The sequence below is a fragment of the Loxodonta africana genome, chromosome 8 (assembly GCF_030014295.1).
Source record: "Loxodonta africana isolate mLoxAfr1 chromosome 8, mLoxAfr1.hap2, whole genome shotgun sequence".
Lineage (NCBI taxonomy): Eukaryota > Metazoa > Chordata > Mammalia > Proboscidea > Elephantidae > Loxodonta > Loxodonta africana.
Genome location: NC_087349.1, coordinates 68056347 through 68071889, shown reverse-complemented (window position 1 = coordinate 68071889; position 15543 = coordinate 68056347). Strand labels below are relative to the sequence as shown.

Below are 15543 nucleotides of genomic sequence, written 5' to 3'. Positions count from 1 at the left end.
GGAAGTAAATACGATTGGCCGTTTGCAAGTCTTTACTTTAATAACTGTTTGCTCCTTATTTACACATTTTATCTACTTCATACTTGCTTGTAAAGTTAATGTTAGCTCCCTCTAGGATTTAAGGAAAATTTTGGTGAGAAAAACCTGAAATTCCTTCAACTTGCTTTTTCCTACAGACTGTGAAAAGACCCCTATTACTCAATATTGGCAGCATAACACTTCTGTCCAGTTCCAGGAAGCGGCACATGGAACACAACTTGAGAAATACAGGTTTGTACCACGCTGAGCGCTACATGCTTCAAGGTCCTGTAACCTTGGAGACATAAAAGGAGCTGATAGAAACTGCACTCCTTTTGGGAATGGAAACACTTAAATATACCTGAATTGATAATATATTTGGATACATTAGCGTATTTTTATAACAGGTATAAATGATAACTGAATTTCTGTGGGGGTAAATTTAACTCAACTTTAGCAATAAAAAGATGCCCACAGGCTAGAAAGGCATTTATATTTTACTGTGAAGGAAATGATTTTGCTATGATTTGTTCACACTTTATTTCAGATTTTTCTATAAGGTAGCCTCTACCCGATATTTAGGAGCTCCGATGGCACAGGGGTTTAAGCACTTGGCTGCTAATCAAGAGGTCAGCAGTTAGAAACCACCAGCTGCTTGGAGGCAGGCAGATGCAACAGTCTGCTTCCATAAAGAACATAGCCTTGGAAACACCGGGGGCAGTTCTACCCTATCCCATGAGGTCCCTATGAGTCAAAATCAACAACGCAATGAATTAGGTCTGGTTTTTGGCCATCCAATATTTACCTTCCTTTCTCTTCGGCAAACAGAAGAATTTATATAAAGTATTCTGAATAAACAGCTATCAAACAGAAGTATTTACATATGATGCTGTTTAGAATTATTCCTAAAATCTCCTTCCAGCCCTAAAAATTACATGCTGCAACTGTCCTGCCTTTTAGTAACAAAGCGCTGTAAGTTGTAGCTCTATGTATAATACAAAACTAAACATTTAAAAATATTAATAAAATTCTTATCATTGTCTTTAAAAATTCTTTAAAAGTTGACATATTGAACACGATTAATGTACAATTCAAGTAATTTAAAATGATCAAAGGAAACACATACGTTTCAGTTTTTCTCTCAAATTTCCATGTTGAAATAGAGGATTATGGTTTTATTTATTGATTTTAGTATTTTTTGAAATAGTACGTTTTAAAATATGCAACACATAAAAATATGCGAGTCATGTAGGTGATTAACATCTTGCTAGTTTAAGACTACATTATCATGAGCAGAATTGCTGACTTAATAAAATAGGTGGTCCAGATTAGTACTGTTTAAAGTCAGTAATCTATTCCTGAAAATTAGATGTTACTTGGGAAAATGCAACCAGGAGCCTATTTCCCATTACTTTAAATGAAAAAAATACAATGTGTTACACATCAATCCAAAGCCATCAACCAATTTCTTAATTAGAAAACAGTGTGTTGTTGTTATGGTTGTTAGCTGCCATTGAGTCGGCCCAACTCATGGCGGCCTCGTGTGTTAGCGAGTAGAACCTTTCCATAGGGTTTTCTTGGCTGTTTTTTTTTAATCTTTACCAAAGCAGATCACCAGGCCTTTCTTCCACAGAGCTGCTAGGTGGGTTTCAACTGCCAACCCTTCAACTAGCAGACAACTGCAAAGCAATTGTGCCACCCAGGCTCCACAAGACACATTACAATGCTTATAAGTAACCAACTATTAGTATCTTAAACTTGCTTCCTGATCAGCAATTAATATGGTTGTTCATGATCAGTTGCTTTATAGCACCAGCCACATCCCAGATCCACATCCCCATCCAAGATCCACATGCCTTTTGAGACACTTGGCATACATTTCATGTTTCCACAGGACTCTGACAAAATATTAATTTTATTGGAAATGTAATTCGAGACCATTTCCACACACTCTTTTGTTAAAAATTAAGTTACGGTGGGGGGAGGGTATAAATATAAACTTTTCCTATATAAGCACTGAAGAACTTCACTGAGATATGCACACATTCGATGAAGTTTGGACATGAGAAACTAAAAGGGGCTTTACCAAGAAAAGATTATCCAGGGAGATGTAGCATTACAGACATACCTGTCCAACACCAGTCCAGACATTTTGAGCTACAAGTAAGAAACCTAACTAAAAGTGGTGTAAGCAATCAGGGAATTTACGAAATCACCTAACAGGAAGTCCAGAGGTAGGTAACTCCTGGGTTAGCTAATGTATCAGTTCACACTGTCATCTTGGGCCAGGTTGCTTCCTCACTGTACTCTGCCATCTTCAGCATCTCACCTCTGACTCGGGCTACCTCCCCTAAGCAAAGATGGCAACAAGAGCCCCAAAATCTTCAAGCAAAATAAATAAATAAATAAATAAATAAAACAGCTTCCAAGGGAAGATGTGGCTATCTCCTTATCTACCTGCCTATGAGCCCCTCAGCCAACCAGCCTTCATATCCAAGTAGTGAGAACTGTGACAGGTGCCCATTCCTAAACTGATTGCTGGCAAGGTAGATTGGGCCACCATAATCGGTTCTGACAAATCAGCACTGACCTCCTGGGGCTGGGACTCAGGCCAGCCTCTCCTGAAACACATGGCCACGCAGAGGAAGGTGAATAGTTTGAAGTGTGGAGGAAGGGGAAATGAATTTTGGGTAGGTATCCCTGCTCTGAATGCTTAATATAACAACTGCATCAATATAATAACTAAAATAAGAATAAGGACAGATAACATAGTTAAAGACTTATTTCCACTGGCAAGTATTTTCACTGGAAAAATGCCTTAACAGAAGACACTAACAAGCTTTCTAACCAAATACGAAAAGATTTTAGAAGTGATCGCAGCACGGGTTAACGAGATACGGATTAAGGATCTACCTCACAGAAGTCATTGAGCTTGTGATTATGGCAGATGAGATGCGCTTAAGGAGGTTACACTATAAGTGGCAAGACATAGAAAATAAAAGTTTAAATAATATTACAAAATAATGTAGAAGTTTCTACAAGGTAATATGTGATTAAAAGGCAAATAAATGATATGAGAACACGTACACTAGGAGTTCAAAGAGAGAGCTGTGTAGAAACCAAAAAGGCCTAGAGGCAGAGAGAGTTTCGTCTAGGATCTGAAGACTGAGTAGAACGTAGACAAGATAGAAACTGGCCCAGCAATCTGCCGGGCTGAGGCCCTGTGAGCAGAAAAACACTCTGTCTTAGTACACTGAGAGATCAGTACAGAGGCAATAACTTACAGAGTCGCTATGAGTCAGAATTGACTTGATGGCAGTGGGTTACTTTTTTGTATATTAACAAGTTAAAAAGTTCCCCAATCACAGTATGGGATATGTGCGTCTCCATTATCATTGGCCTATTTTGGTGCAAGCAGTTAAGCACTTAACTGCTAATTGAAAGGTTGGCAATTCGAACCCACCCAGCAGTTCCATGGGAGAAAGTCCTGGTGACCTGCTTCCATAAAGATTACAGCCAAAAAAAAACCCTATGGAGCGGTTCTAGTCTGTCACTTGGAATCACTATGAGCCAAAATCGACTCAACTACCTAACAACAACAATTTTTATTTGGTTGCTCAAAAGTCATCCCATTTTCTGAAGCTAAACCAGTAAGAGTGGCCAATGAGATCTATCCTGCCTCTGAAAAATGACAATTCCACCTTTATGTTAAAATTACAAAATTCCTAAGATACCACAGCCCAAGCAGCTAGTAAACCAATGCAACATCTAGAAAAGTGGCTCTTAACCTGTCTAGGGTCACAGACCTTTAAGAATCGGATGAAATGCAGAGGCCCTTCACTCCAGAAAAATGCATGTGCAATATAATTTCAGGAGGTTTACAGACCACTCCACCCAGCCCCCTAAACTCATCATGAGCTAAGAACTCCTAATATGGCAATAGCAACAGGGACAATTGCTGGTTATCGGAGTTATCGACTCCTTCAAGCAATCCATCAACAAACTATTTTAAGGGTTGCAGTTTTCCTTTGGTACTGCCAAGCATATTTTCGGCGGGTGCATCAGGAAATGAGGGGTGCCAGAAATAAAAATAAGTTGTTCCATAAGTTTAAAGCTGAGCTATTTGACTTAGAATACTAAAAAGTTTCAGAACAATGACTCCTTTAATTAAGTATATAATGTACTATATAATATATATAAGTATATAAGGTACTATAATGCAAGGTTTTAGTATAATATACTTAATACTTATTAAGAATATTACTAGTGCATACATATGACGCCAGAAAAGTATACCATTTTTGACGGAAACACCAGTTGTAGGAAATGAATCAGCTTCAAATTTAACTGATAAGCAGGGTGCGGTGGCAACTCTCAATTCTTTAGTAATGTTCCACTAGTTAGTGCACAATTTAAACATTTCAGCTTTTAGTGGGTGCTAACGGGCTTTCTGGCAGACTCATAGTACAAGCATGTGGCGGCCTTCCGGACTTAGATCAGGGATGGCCTATAGGTGGCATCAGTAGGGCGCCTTCCCCATTTCCTTGCCTGCAGTATGTATCAAGAATGATGACTACATTCTTTCCAGCTGAGCCCACAAGCTGTCTCAGAATCCTTCTCCTAAGCATTTCACAGGGCCTCTGCCAAACTGATCAGAATTAGCAAGTGAATTAAAACTTCTTTGTACTCACTTTTCTCAATGAAGAAGTCTGTGTATAGCGCCCTCTTGCTTCATCTCCTCGTGTAATGAGGAAACCATGATACTATTAACATTTCATATGTGAGGAAAACAAGGCTGAAATAATAAGTGCTTGCTCAAAATCGCACAGCAAGGAAATGAATGATTTCCAGTTCAGTACCTGTATTAGTAAGGGTTTGATTCATCTGAAAGTGACAAAGTAGTGGCTGAAACAGAATGGAAGTTTATCCCAGTATCACCTAAAGGAAATTCAAAGGAAAGCATTACAGGGCTGGTATGGCAGCAGCAGTCTTCAAGGGCCCAGGCTCTCCCCAGCTTACTTCTCTGCTATGCTCACACAGTGTGCCCTCGTTCTCATGGTCTAAAATGGTGGCTAGAACTCTACCAAATCCTCACATTCAAATTCCAGGATGAGGGAGGTGGTGAAGAGAGGAGGGAAAGGCACACACCATTTGTGTTTCTACAAGGTTTGCTAGGAGGTGCAACACAACGTCTCCTCTTCTATCCCACTGGCCAGAAACTTCATCAAAATTCCACAAAATTGCTATTACTAACTGCAAAATGGCAACGTGTCAAGACCAAAATGCTACTACTGAAAAAGGAGGAAGAAGCGAATATCGATGGCAATTTCAAAAAAAAAAAAAATTTTTTTTTTTTTTATATCATGAGTCAAAATCAACTCGACAGCACTGGGTTTAGTTTTTTGGTTTTTTTTTTTTTTTTGACATCATGTTGAAGCTAAAGGATCTGGAAAAAGGTTAAACTTAAGGTGTTTGATAGAACAATATGCAGCCTGATGGTCTAGTAAGGTTTATTAGTTTTCTGTTGATGTTTTTCTGGCTTATCATGTCAACCTGGTACAAGCATATTTGCATATTTTATGAATGATGCATTCAGGACATGATGCTACAATTAGTTTTTTTATTAAAAATAATTTTCAATCTTGATGAACTATAAAAATTACCTCCAATACATTTCTGGATTAAAAAAAAAAAAACTGCTATTTCACTGCTTTTAAAGGGTCTGATAGCTCCATGCTGCCAATGAGATAAAATTCTAACATCTCAAAATGGCACAGAAGGCCCTTCACCAACCACCTTTCTAGACTTACTTCTGGTCACTGACCTTGACACACCCTCTCTAATCAGCCAAGGAGAACTTTTTAGGGGGCCTAAACACACCCGATTCTTTTGACTCTACATTTCTTTACATAGTCTGTCCACAACTTCTTATAAAATAATTATTCTAATGAGTCTAATAACATTCACTGTATTGCTTGTTCACCGTGCCGATTCTCAGATTAGTGCTCCACGCCTATTTCATGAGATGTGAGCTGCATCCTTAACAAGCAGCAGAACACCTGGGACAGTGAAGGTGCTCAAGAATGTTCACTTAATGCTTACTGCAAGAAGAACAGGATAAATCACACTAATGTAAGATGTTTTTCTTCTGGATGAGTTTATCGGAAAATGTCATTGTATAACACCATTAATCTATCACGATATAATGAAAAGAAGCAAACACAATTTTTTTTAGGAATTCACATTTGTAGAGGTTAGCATATAACCTCAATAACAATACTTCCCTCCATAATATGCTTTGACTCCTTTCAGTAAAAAAAAAGATTGAATCAGATAATACTTAAATATAAAAGAATATTGTAGTATTATGAAGATCACCAGAAAGACAATATTTAGGTCTTCCAAGCCTATCTGAATTAGCAGTACCAAAAAAAAACCAACCCGCTGCTGCCAGGTTGATTCTGACTCATGGCAATCCCATGTGTTACAGAGTAGAACTGCTCCATAGGGTTTTCTTGGCTGTAATCTTTATGGAAGCAGACCATGAGGCCTTTGGCACCACTGGGTAGGATCCAACCGTCAGCCTTTAGGTTAATAGTCCACTGCAAACCGCTTGTGCTACCCAGTTACAGAGTACAATTATACAATATATTTTACTTATGAGTCAGAATCAATTCAATGGCAGTGGGTTTGGTTTGGTTTGGTTTTGGGTTTATTTTACTTAGATTTTCATCCTCATTTATTTACTTCCTCAACAGAATCAAGTAAAATTAAACTTTAAGTAAAATATATAATATAAAAGCTACTCATCACAATTTTGAAGCTAAATAGTCTCAGATGTGGAAGTTACAGTGTTATGAGAGCCTTTATTAAGAAAATACAAGGGGACCCTCTGTCTACTTATTATGGTGGGCATACCTAAAATTTTTTCCTTACGGATACTGTACAGAACCAATGCCCTGAAGGAATGAGTACCACAATAAACCAGATTACTACCCCCAAATAACTACACTAACAAGATGACTGCCTGAAGGTTGTAGTCCAAAAAAAATAGTACACCTCAGATGTTACTTTTAGAAGTTTACAAGTGTAAAACTGTCAGATAATTTTACCTGAAGTCAATCTGGATGTACTATGGCTCAAGACAAAAAGAGTCACAGGCCACTTGGAATTCACTTTTGTGTAATAAATTTAACAAAATGCTTCCCAATTGCTCTCCTGATTTTAAAAAACATTTAAGATTCCAAATCTGTTACTTTTAAAAACAGATTTCATTTCTAAGAATTTTGAAGCTTTCTACTTTTTATCAACTTAGTGTTTTCGTGAAAGCATGTTTACCCAGAAATTTGTGGTTTTATTTGCTTGTTTATTTGTTTATGGCTTAACTAAAGTAGAAGAGAAAATGTAACTTTGTATTTTTAATGAGGTCTTCTTCAAAGTATCTGAACACATTATCTGGTGGTGTACAATTGTTAAATTACAGTGAATGCAGTGGTTCTCAGCCCTGGACACACATTAGAATCATCTGGAAACACTGAAAAAATACCAATGCCTCGGCCAAACCTCATGCCAGTTTAATCAGAATCTAAGGATGGAGCCCCAGCACCAGTATTTTTTCGAAATTTCCTCTAATGAACAAAAGAGTTAGAACCCTGGAGTTAGGGAGACAGAACCCCTAATTTAAATACAAGTCCATCTGGTCCACTGAGCCCCAGATTAATTGAGCACACAATTAATAGTGTACAACAGAGGGCTCAGGTTCTGCCCCTTAATCCCTCTCCCCAGCACCACACAAATCCTTCTCACTCCACACATTCAAGGGGATAAGGGAGGGTGGTACATGCCACACAGAACTGTCTTACCTGATAGTCATTTCCAGGAAACTAAAGCCCTGCTACATTAATGGGTAAACCAGAATTAGCTACCAACGAATGTGAAAATTCTGTTAATTCTGTTAAACATACAACTCCACATTTCTTAGGGGAAAATAAACAACTGCATAATGAAGCCAGTTGAAAAATCCTGGCACACTTGCATTAAATTTGAAAGGTCAAGAGTAAAAGCACAGAAAAATGCTAAGTAAATGTAATTTGAATTTTTCTGCATCTCACAATACATGGGCAAAAAGATATTAATAGGGTAAACTGCTTTTTTAATCCATAAGCACTCTATTTTTTAAAAGATTTGGTACACTTCTGTTGTAGGAACGGGGAGTAAAGATAGCAAGCTCATGCTGAAGACCTATTTAGTTCTTGTGGTTGTTGTTTTAAAGCCTTTAACCTTAGACAGAATCAAAGGGACTTATTGCTCCCCATTCCTTGAAATGTGAATTTTTGTTGTACACAGTTAAGTTTCCACTCCTCAGTAAAGAATACAGAGATGAAAAGATTACCTAAAAGTTCTACAGAAAAATACAAAAGTTTAACTGAAGTGTCATGGTTTGATTGATTCCCAGAATGAGGAATTCAGTAGGTGACTATCTTTAAAATAACCAACCACTTTTCAAAATGTGGTTTATTATTGACGGTAGAAAATAGGTGAGACTAAATTGAATATTTTGAATATTTCAACATCAACACTTAAAAGGTGAAATCCAAGCTGCTGTGAATTGCTAAACTCTGATTCCAAATTCAGTGTGTTTTACAAAATAATTAAGTTAATGGAAACGACAATCTTGTGCCCTACTTTTAAGCAGCACCTGCATATTCTGAAAAACATGATGAATTTCAGTTGTACTGTAACCCAACTCCTTTACGTAATCTCTGTAATAGGGCTTGCCCAATCTCATCCTGTCAACTCCAAACTTATACTCACTATCTCGTCAACCGCATTAGTGCACACAGAGTAACAGTAACCTAAATTATTCTTTTTCATTTTACATCCTATGGCCTTTTTGTTGTTATTTTTTCCTTCCTTCTGCTATAAAATAATAAGCTAATCATGCCTTTCTTTTAGTATTGGAAGGGATTATAAGCCAACATGTAGGCAATAGAGGCCCTTTTTCCTAATTTAAAATAACTATGAGGTTGCACACTACAGTAGTAAATTTGTAATCAACTTAAGGATAATGTCTTAAATGTACAATTAAACATGTCATAACAGAAGAAAACCCTGGTAATTACAAATAGTACCATGCTTGCTGAGTTTTTAAACAGTAGCGTTAAGACTAAGAAAAATCGCCACCCAGTGATGCAAATGAAAACTGCAATTTGTTTTTGTGTAAAATGAGTACCCTGGAGGATTACTTCAACTTGATTACTGAATGAAGGAATAGCTATTACCTTCTTACGTGAACAGGAACTAGTTACAAGCGAAAGGATGTTTTTCTAGTAGGTCTTTTTTTTTTTTTTTTTTAACCTTAATCTTATTCAGAACACTTGACATGTTACAAAGGCTAAAAGCTTTGGAAACCTTAATGGGGAAAGGCTTTCCATCCAAATGTTAGCTTACTGTATCCAAACAGTCCAGATATGCCTATTGTCAACAAAAGTGTCTAGGCTCTGCCTGGACCCTGAAGTCCAACTACTAGTAGGTTCACTTCATCAAGTCAGCCATGCCATCTCATAATTCTGACCTAAAACCTATTTGTGTTAAGTAGGAAAGCTTGACTTAGGGAAAAGGTATTCTCAAGTGGAAAAAAAATAGGTAATTTATACTGTGAACAACATAATTAACTCTGACTTTTTTAGAAACAGGTTATAAAGGCCACATAGGGTGAAAATCTACCAAATTCTGTAGAGTCTGTATTGATAAGAAGTTGTTATTACAAATATAATCATGTTTCTAAGCCTTTATTTAGTTGTATCAGTAAGAAATCAATACTGTTGTTGTGTGCCGTCAAACGGATTCCGAATCATAGCAACCCTATAGGACAGAGTAGAACTGCATCATTGGGTTTCCTAGGCCGTAAATCTTTATGGAAGCAGATCGCCAGCTGGTGGAGCAGCTGGTGGGTTTGAACCGCTAACAGTTTGGTTAGCAGCCATCAGGGTTCCTTAGGCAAGTAAAAAAAAAAAATTATATATACCTCTAACATACCTATTGTACATGGGGACAAAATAAAAAAAATTTATGCGGGTTCTCTGCTAACCAAAATACATATGGGCAAGTATGAGGTCATGCTAATAAAGGCATTAAAATCATTTCATATCTACCATTTGACCTATTTGACATTTTCCAAATGAGACTAAAGTAGATAAATGATATCTAAATTCTGGGACTAAAGTATATATATATATAAGTAAGTACAGAATCAAATGATAACAAGAACTCTTAACAAATCAGCAAAAAAAAAAGGGGGGGTTGCTATCCTATTTTTAAAGACAATTAACTACATCCCTAATAATCTGTTATGACCTTTCTTTGTCAAGTCAGTTAAGTCCTCAACTGTTTAAGCATTTTTTTTTTTTTACTAACTAAACAATGTATATACCATCTTCCAATCTTAACTTCATCAAGGAGATTGCAGTTTTCAGCAATATTTTTAAATATTTTAGTAGACGGTGAAAAGTTTGGAGTGTCCCCATGATTTCTTAAAAATAATGCAACAACCAACTGTCCTATCAAGTTACACAGCACCTTCTCTTTTAAACAATAAAAAACAAAAAAAACAAACCCATCGCCATCAAGTGGATCCCAACGCACGGTAACACTGTAAGGCAGAGTAGAAATGCCCCATAGGGCTTCCAAGGCTGTGATCTGTACAGAAACAGACTGCCACATCCTTCTCCCTTGAAGCAGCTGGCAGCTTAGAACCAACAACTTTTTGGTTGGCAGCTCAGTGGCCGAGCTCTTTAACCACTAGGCCACCAGGGCTCCTTTTTTAACCAATAAGAAACACAATTTAAATTAGAAAAAAATAAAATAAAAACAGCCTGAACTATCACTAATATTTTAAAATTAAAAATGATATGACATTAAAAAAAAAAAAAAAAAGATGGACAGCTTCATGGTGTAGAGGATAAGCTCTGAAATCAGGTTGCCCAGGCTAATTCCTGATCAGCTATATGTTATCAGAGGAACTTAGAAATGTCTGTAAATGGGGATACAATACCACTACCTCACTCAGAGGGTTGTTCTAGTCATCCTCACTTTATAGGTGAGCTAACTGACACCCAGGGAAGTTAAGTAACTTGTCCAAGGCGGAAAAGCTAGTAGGTTGGGAAGCCAGGAAGCAAACTGAAGCAGTCTGGCTCCAGAGATAGCACTTTTTCTTATCTGCACTTCACCCTGGGACTGCGAAGGTGCTTCTGAGGAAGACGGGAAACAGGCAGGATGAAAAGACACAGAGGAAAGAGGAAATGAGAGCCAGGAGATGATGCTGACTGACATCATCGACACTTCAGCTGAGTTACTAAACACAGAACACTAGGTGTGCATGGATTTTTCATAAAAAATGGTGAATGGGTGGAGTTTTGCACCTGGAGAGAAATGGGGCTAAACAGAAATAAGAATCAGCAGATGGAGGAGCTAAGAGACAATGAGGCCTCAGTTGACATTTGGGGGCCCTGTCTTGGATCATTTGAATAAGGGTGTAGCACCAGCTGCACTTCATATTAAATCACCATCCTGGAATATGATGGAAGGGATTCCTCACCATGACTGCCCAACTGCTGGACATATGGTGCAGGAGACAGCACTGACCCCATTCATTCCAGAACAGTCCCGGGAAAACTTCAAAATACAGCATGTCAGCCTTCAGGAAAATATACCATTAGGACTTAGGTATATTAAATGTAGCAGCTAGGGCATGAGAGCATATTAGAATAATTAAGTCCTAGAAATTCCTTCACGAAATAACAAGTTTAGAAGTTTGTGTGTCTTCTCAGGTGAAGTTAAACACTACTTCCTAAACTAGAGTCTTCCCTGGAAGAAAAATGGGGGTCCACAGAAGATAAGCTTCACCTGCTGAGTCAGAATGCCCTAGAAACTGTGCCCCCACTGGACTACCCATGAGACAGGAACTAGAACCTCTTGTCATGGCTACATGCTAACAAATATTAGAGGAGATGTAGGAAACCCTGGTGGCGTACTGGTTAAGAGCGACAGCTGTTAACCAAAAGGTCAGCAGTTCAAATCCACCAGGCGCTCCTTGGAAACTCTATGGGGCAGTTCTACTCTGTTCTATAGGGTCGCTATGAGTCGGTAATCGACTCGATGGCAGTGAGTTTTTTTGTTAGAAGGAGCAGCACCAGGGGCCATTTCCTTTGTGGCTAAACCCTGTCTCTAAAATGCGGCAAGGTGGCAGCCCGCAGAAGTAGAGAGGTGAAGAAGATAAAAAGTTTCCAGGTCGACCATCAGAAATTATGTGGGCTCTCACGATGCCAGTGCATGCACCCAACTCACAAGATTAAGTGGCTATTTGATAACAAGAAGGAGAATGCCCATTTCCGACCGTAGAATAATACAAGAGCACAAAGTCGGGTGCTTATGTGTGAAGACCACAGAGGTGTTTTAAAATAAAGAATGTAGAACGAAGTTTCAAAACCCAGGCTTTATTGCAATGAATTTCTCAGAGAAAAATCTGTAGTGAAACTCCTGAGGAAGCAGAAACTTCACAGGAGACCTGAGGCACCTCAAAAGTATTTCTGTTAGCAAGGCTAATCAGGAAGTGACTGGGAAGCAACACTCTAAGCCCATAAAAAAAAAAAAAGCCCATAGGGAACAAAATTTTGGGCTTCCAGAGCCAGTTCTAACATAGAAACCAAGGCACAAATTCCTGACACAGTAAGAAGGGTCAAATAAGCAGTCGTGTCCGCAGCATCCCACCTTACCCCCGAAGACCTACTGGCCCTGGTCGAAGACTGCGTAGGGAGCCTGGTCAGAAAGAAAACTGACCACCCCACCTACTGCTCCTGTCCCAGGCCTTATAAGGCAAATTCAGAAAAAACACAGGACTGCCAGATCTTTTTTAGAGAAAAGATGGGACATTCTATGGTAAATGTTAGCCATGAGAAAAACTCTGTTCTGGTCTCCCAGAGAAATGGAAGAAGGCCAAAGAGGTAAAACCCCTAGTAGTTTTAAGAAATCACATCCTAAAAAGAAAAGTTGAAGAAGTAGAGACCCACCGAACCATACTTCTCAACTTGTGGACGTCAGAGGCACTGGGTGAGCCCTGGCTCTCAGAGGCGAGAAAGAGTGACAAAATTCAGGATCACCCTTAAATCCCAGCGGAGACATCCCCTCCTTCCCAAAGCGCATGGAGCATTTGTTGACACAGGGGGACCCCAGTCTGACTGGGCCAAGATAAAGGAAATAAGAAGTAGGAAACAATTACATGGAAAGGGAGAAACCTGGGAAATATTCCCAGGGAGTAAATCTATGAGTTACCTCAAATCCTCTCAGAGGAGAAGGGATGGCACAGGGAAAGGATAAGTGCCACAGGGAACACTGGGTTTTAGTTTCTCCTCACCACACGCAGGGAGAGAACTTCTGGAATGAACCATACGAAGATTGCAAATATCTTCCTCAGGGAAAAGATACAATGACATGGAGGAAATTTTATTTTTCAGAATTCCCCTTGGGAAGAAGACCGTATTTAGCTAAAAAAAAAAAACTAAGTCACTAAATTTTTTTTTTATAATTTACAGGCATTGATTTTGTAATAGAAAATAAACTAGTCAAACATTTAGGAGACATAATTTAACACATTTAGATTTAAAAGTGTACTTAATTAAACAAATATTTACTAGATGCCTACTTTAATTTCAAATGCTAATTTAAGAAGCAGGATCTGTGTTATTTATAAACAGAACTTGAACTTTTCAAGAATTCTTTTTAGTTTTTTTTGCTTTTCCACAGTTAAAAAGAATCATTAGTTTTATCAGCTAGAAAAAACAGGGTGATTCTGCAAATTTAATTCGGAATACACAGCCAAACCATTAAGATATAAGAAGAGCCTGACTTGACAACAATCTTCTACATGATCAATGACCTTTACCTTTATAGATTTTCCTTTTTCTAATTATACATATAAATCAATTCTTAAATTGGCAAGAAATAATTTAAAAATCAATTATATAATTGTCAAGTAATTTTTTAAAGGAAAAATAATTCATCTAATTATGATTTTGTTTCTTAAAAAGACTCACCTAAAAAGACAAATCCATCTGCTTCTCTCTCTGATACAGGGGACTTTTTAGATTCTGGAGGTTTTCTGAAGAAATGAAACATTGCTGCTGTTGCTACTGCTGCTACCGATGCTGTTTATATCTGAAATAGAAACACCAAATAATGTCAAATTCAGATGAAACTGTAACAATCTTACTCTTCTAGTAGAAACTCAGACATAATGATATCACCAGGTGGCACAACTTGGTAAGTAAGGTTGGCAAGTGGAACCCACCCAGAGGCACCTCAGAAGTAAGGCCTGGCAAAATCCTTCCAAAAGGTTACAGCCTTGAAAACCCTATAGCGTGCAGTTCTACTCTGCACATATGGGGTCACCACGAGTCAGAATCCACTTGGCAGCAATTAACAACAACTTTTAGGAATTCTGCTACCAAACTTAAAAACATGAGCCTTCTCTAAGTATCAGAAAACAAACCCAGAAATTCCCAATAAAAAGGTAATGTTCCCCCTGAGGGAGCAGGAGATCAGTGGGATACAGACCCCAAATTCTCATAAAAAGACCAAACTTAATGGTCTGACTGAGACTAGAGGAATCCCGGCGGCCATGCTCCCCAGACCTTCTGTTGGCACAGAACAGGAACCATCCTCGAAGACAACTCATCAGACATGGAAGGGACTGGACAATGGGTTGGAGACAGATGCTGATGAAGAGTGAGCTAATTATATCAGGTGGACACTTGAGATTGTGTTGGCAACTCTTGTCTGGAGGAGGGATGGGAGGGTAGAGAGAGAGGGAAGCCGGCAAAATTGTCAAGAAAGGAGAGACTGAAAGGCCTGACTCAAGAGGAGGAGAGCAAGTGGGAGTAGGGAGTGAGATGTATGTAAACTTATATGTGACAGACTGATTGGATTTGTAAACGTTCACTTGAAGCTTAATAAAAGTTATTAAAAAAAAAAAAAAGGTAATGTTCCCATAAGTATTAGGTGAATGGCACTGGGAGCCTCATTTTCTGCTTCTTCAAATTTAGAGTTATGCCACCAAAACCAAAGAACCAATCTTGCTGCCATCAACTTAACTCCAACTCATAGCAACCCTATAGGACTGAGTAGAACTGCCCCATAGGGTTTCCAAGGCTGTAATCTTTTTGGAAGCAGACTGCTACATCTTTCTCTCATGCAGTAGCTGGTGGGTTCAAACCATCAACCTTTCAGTTAGCAGCTGAGCACTAAACCACTGCATCACCAGGGCTCCTGTTATACCACCTCCCACTGCTGTCCAGTTGGTTCCAACACAGAGTGACCCCACGGGTTTCCAAGGCTGTAAATCTCCACGGAAGCACACTGCCACATCTCTTCTACTGCTGAACCACTGGTGGTTTAGAACCACCGACTTTTTGGTTAGCAGTCAATCACTTTAACCACCGTACCACCAGAGCTCCTGTTAGGCCACCAGTC

The 15543-nt window shown here is 38.6% G+C and overlaps 1 protein-coding gene across 5 annotated transcripts in view; it reads right to left on the bottom strand.

The window, feature by feature from the left end:
* UMAD1 (UBAP1-MVB12-associated (UMA) domain containing 1) overlaps positions 1 to 15543 on the bottom strand; it is a 244243-nt gene that overhangs the window by 208497 nt on the left and 20203 nt on the right. For all 5 annotated transcript variants that reach the window (XM_064290009.1, XM_064290007.1, XM_023544397.2 and 2 more), the window contains exon 2: positions 14109 to 14229. In XM_064290009.1, the coding sequence (XP_064146079.1) occupies positions 14109 to 14190 (82 nt within the window). In that variant the 5' untranslated portion in view covers positions 14191 to 14229. The remainder of the gene's footprint in view (positions 1 to 14108; positions 14230 to 15543) is intronic.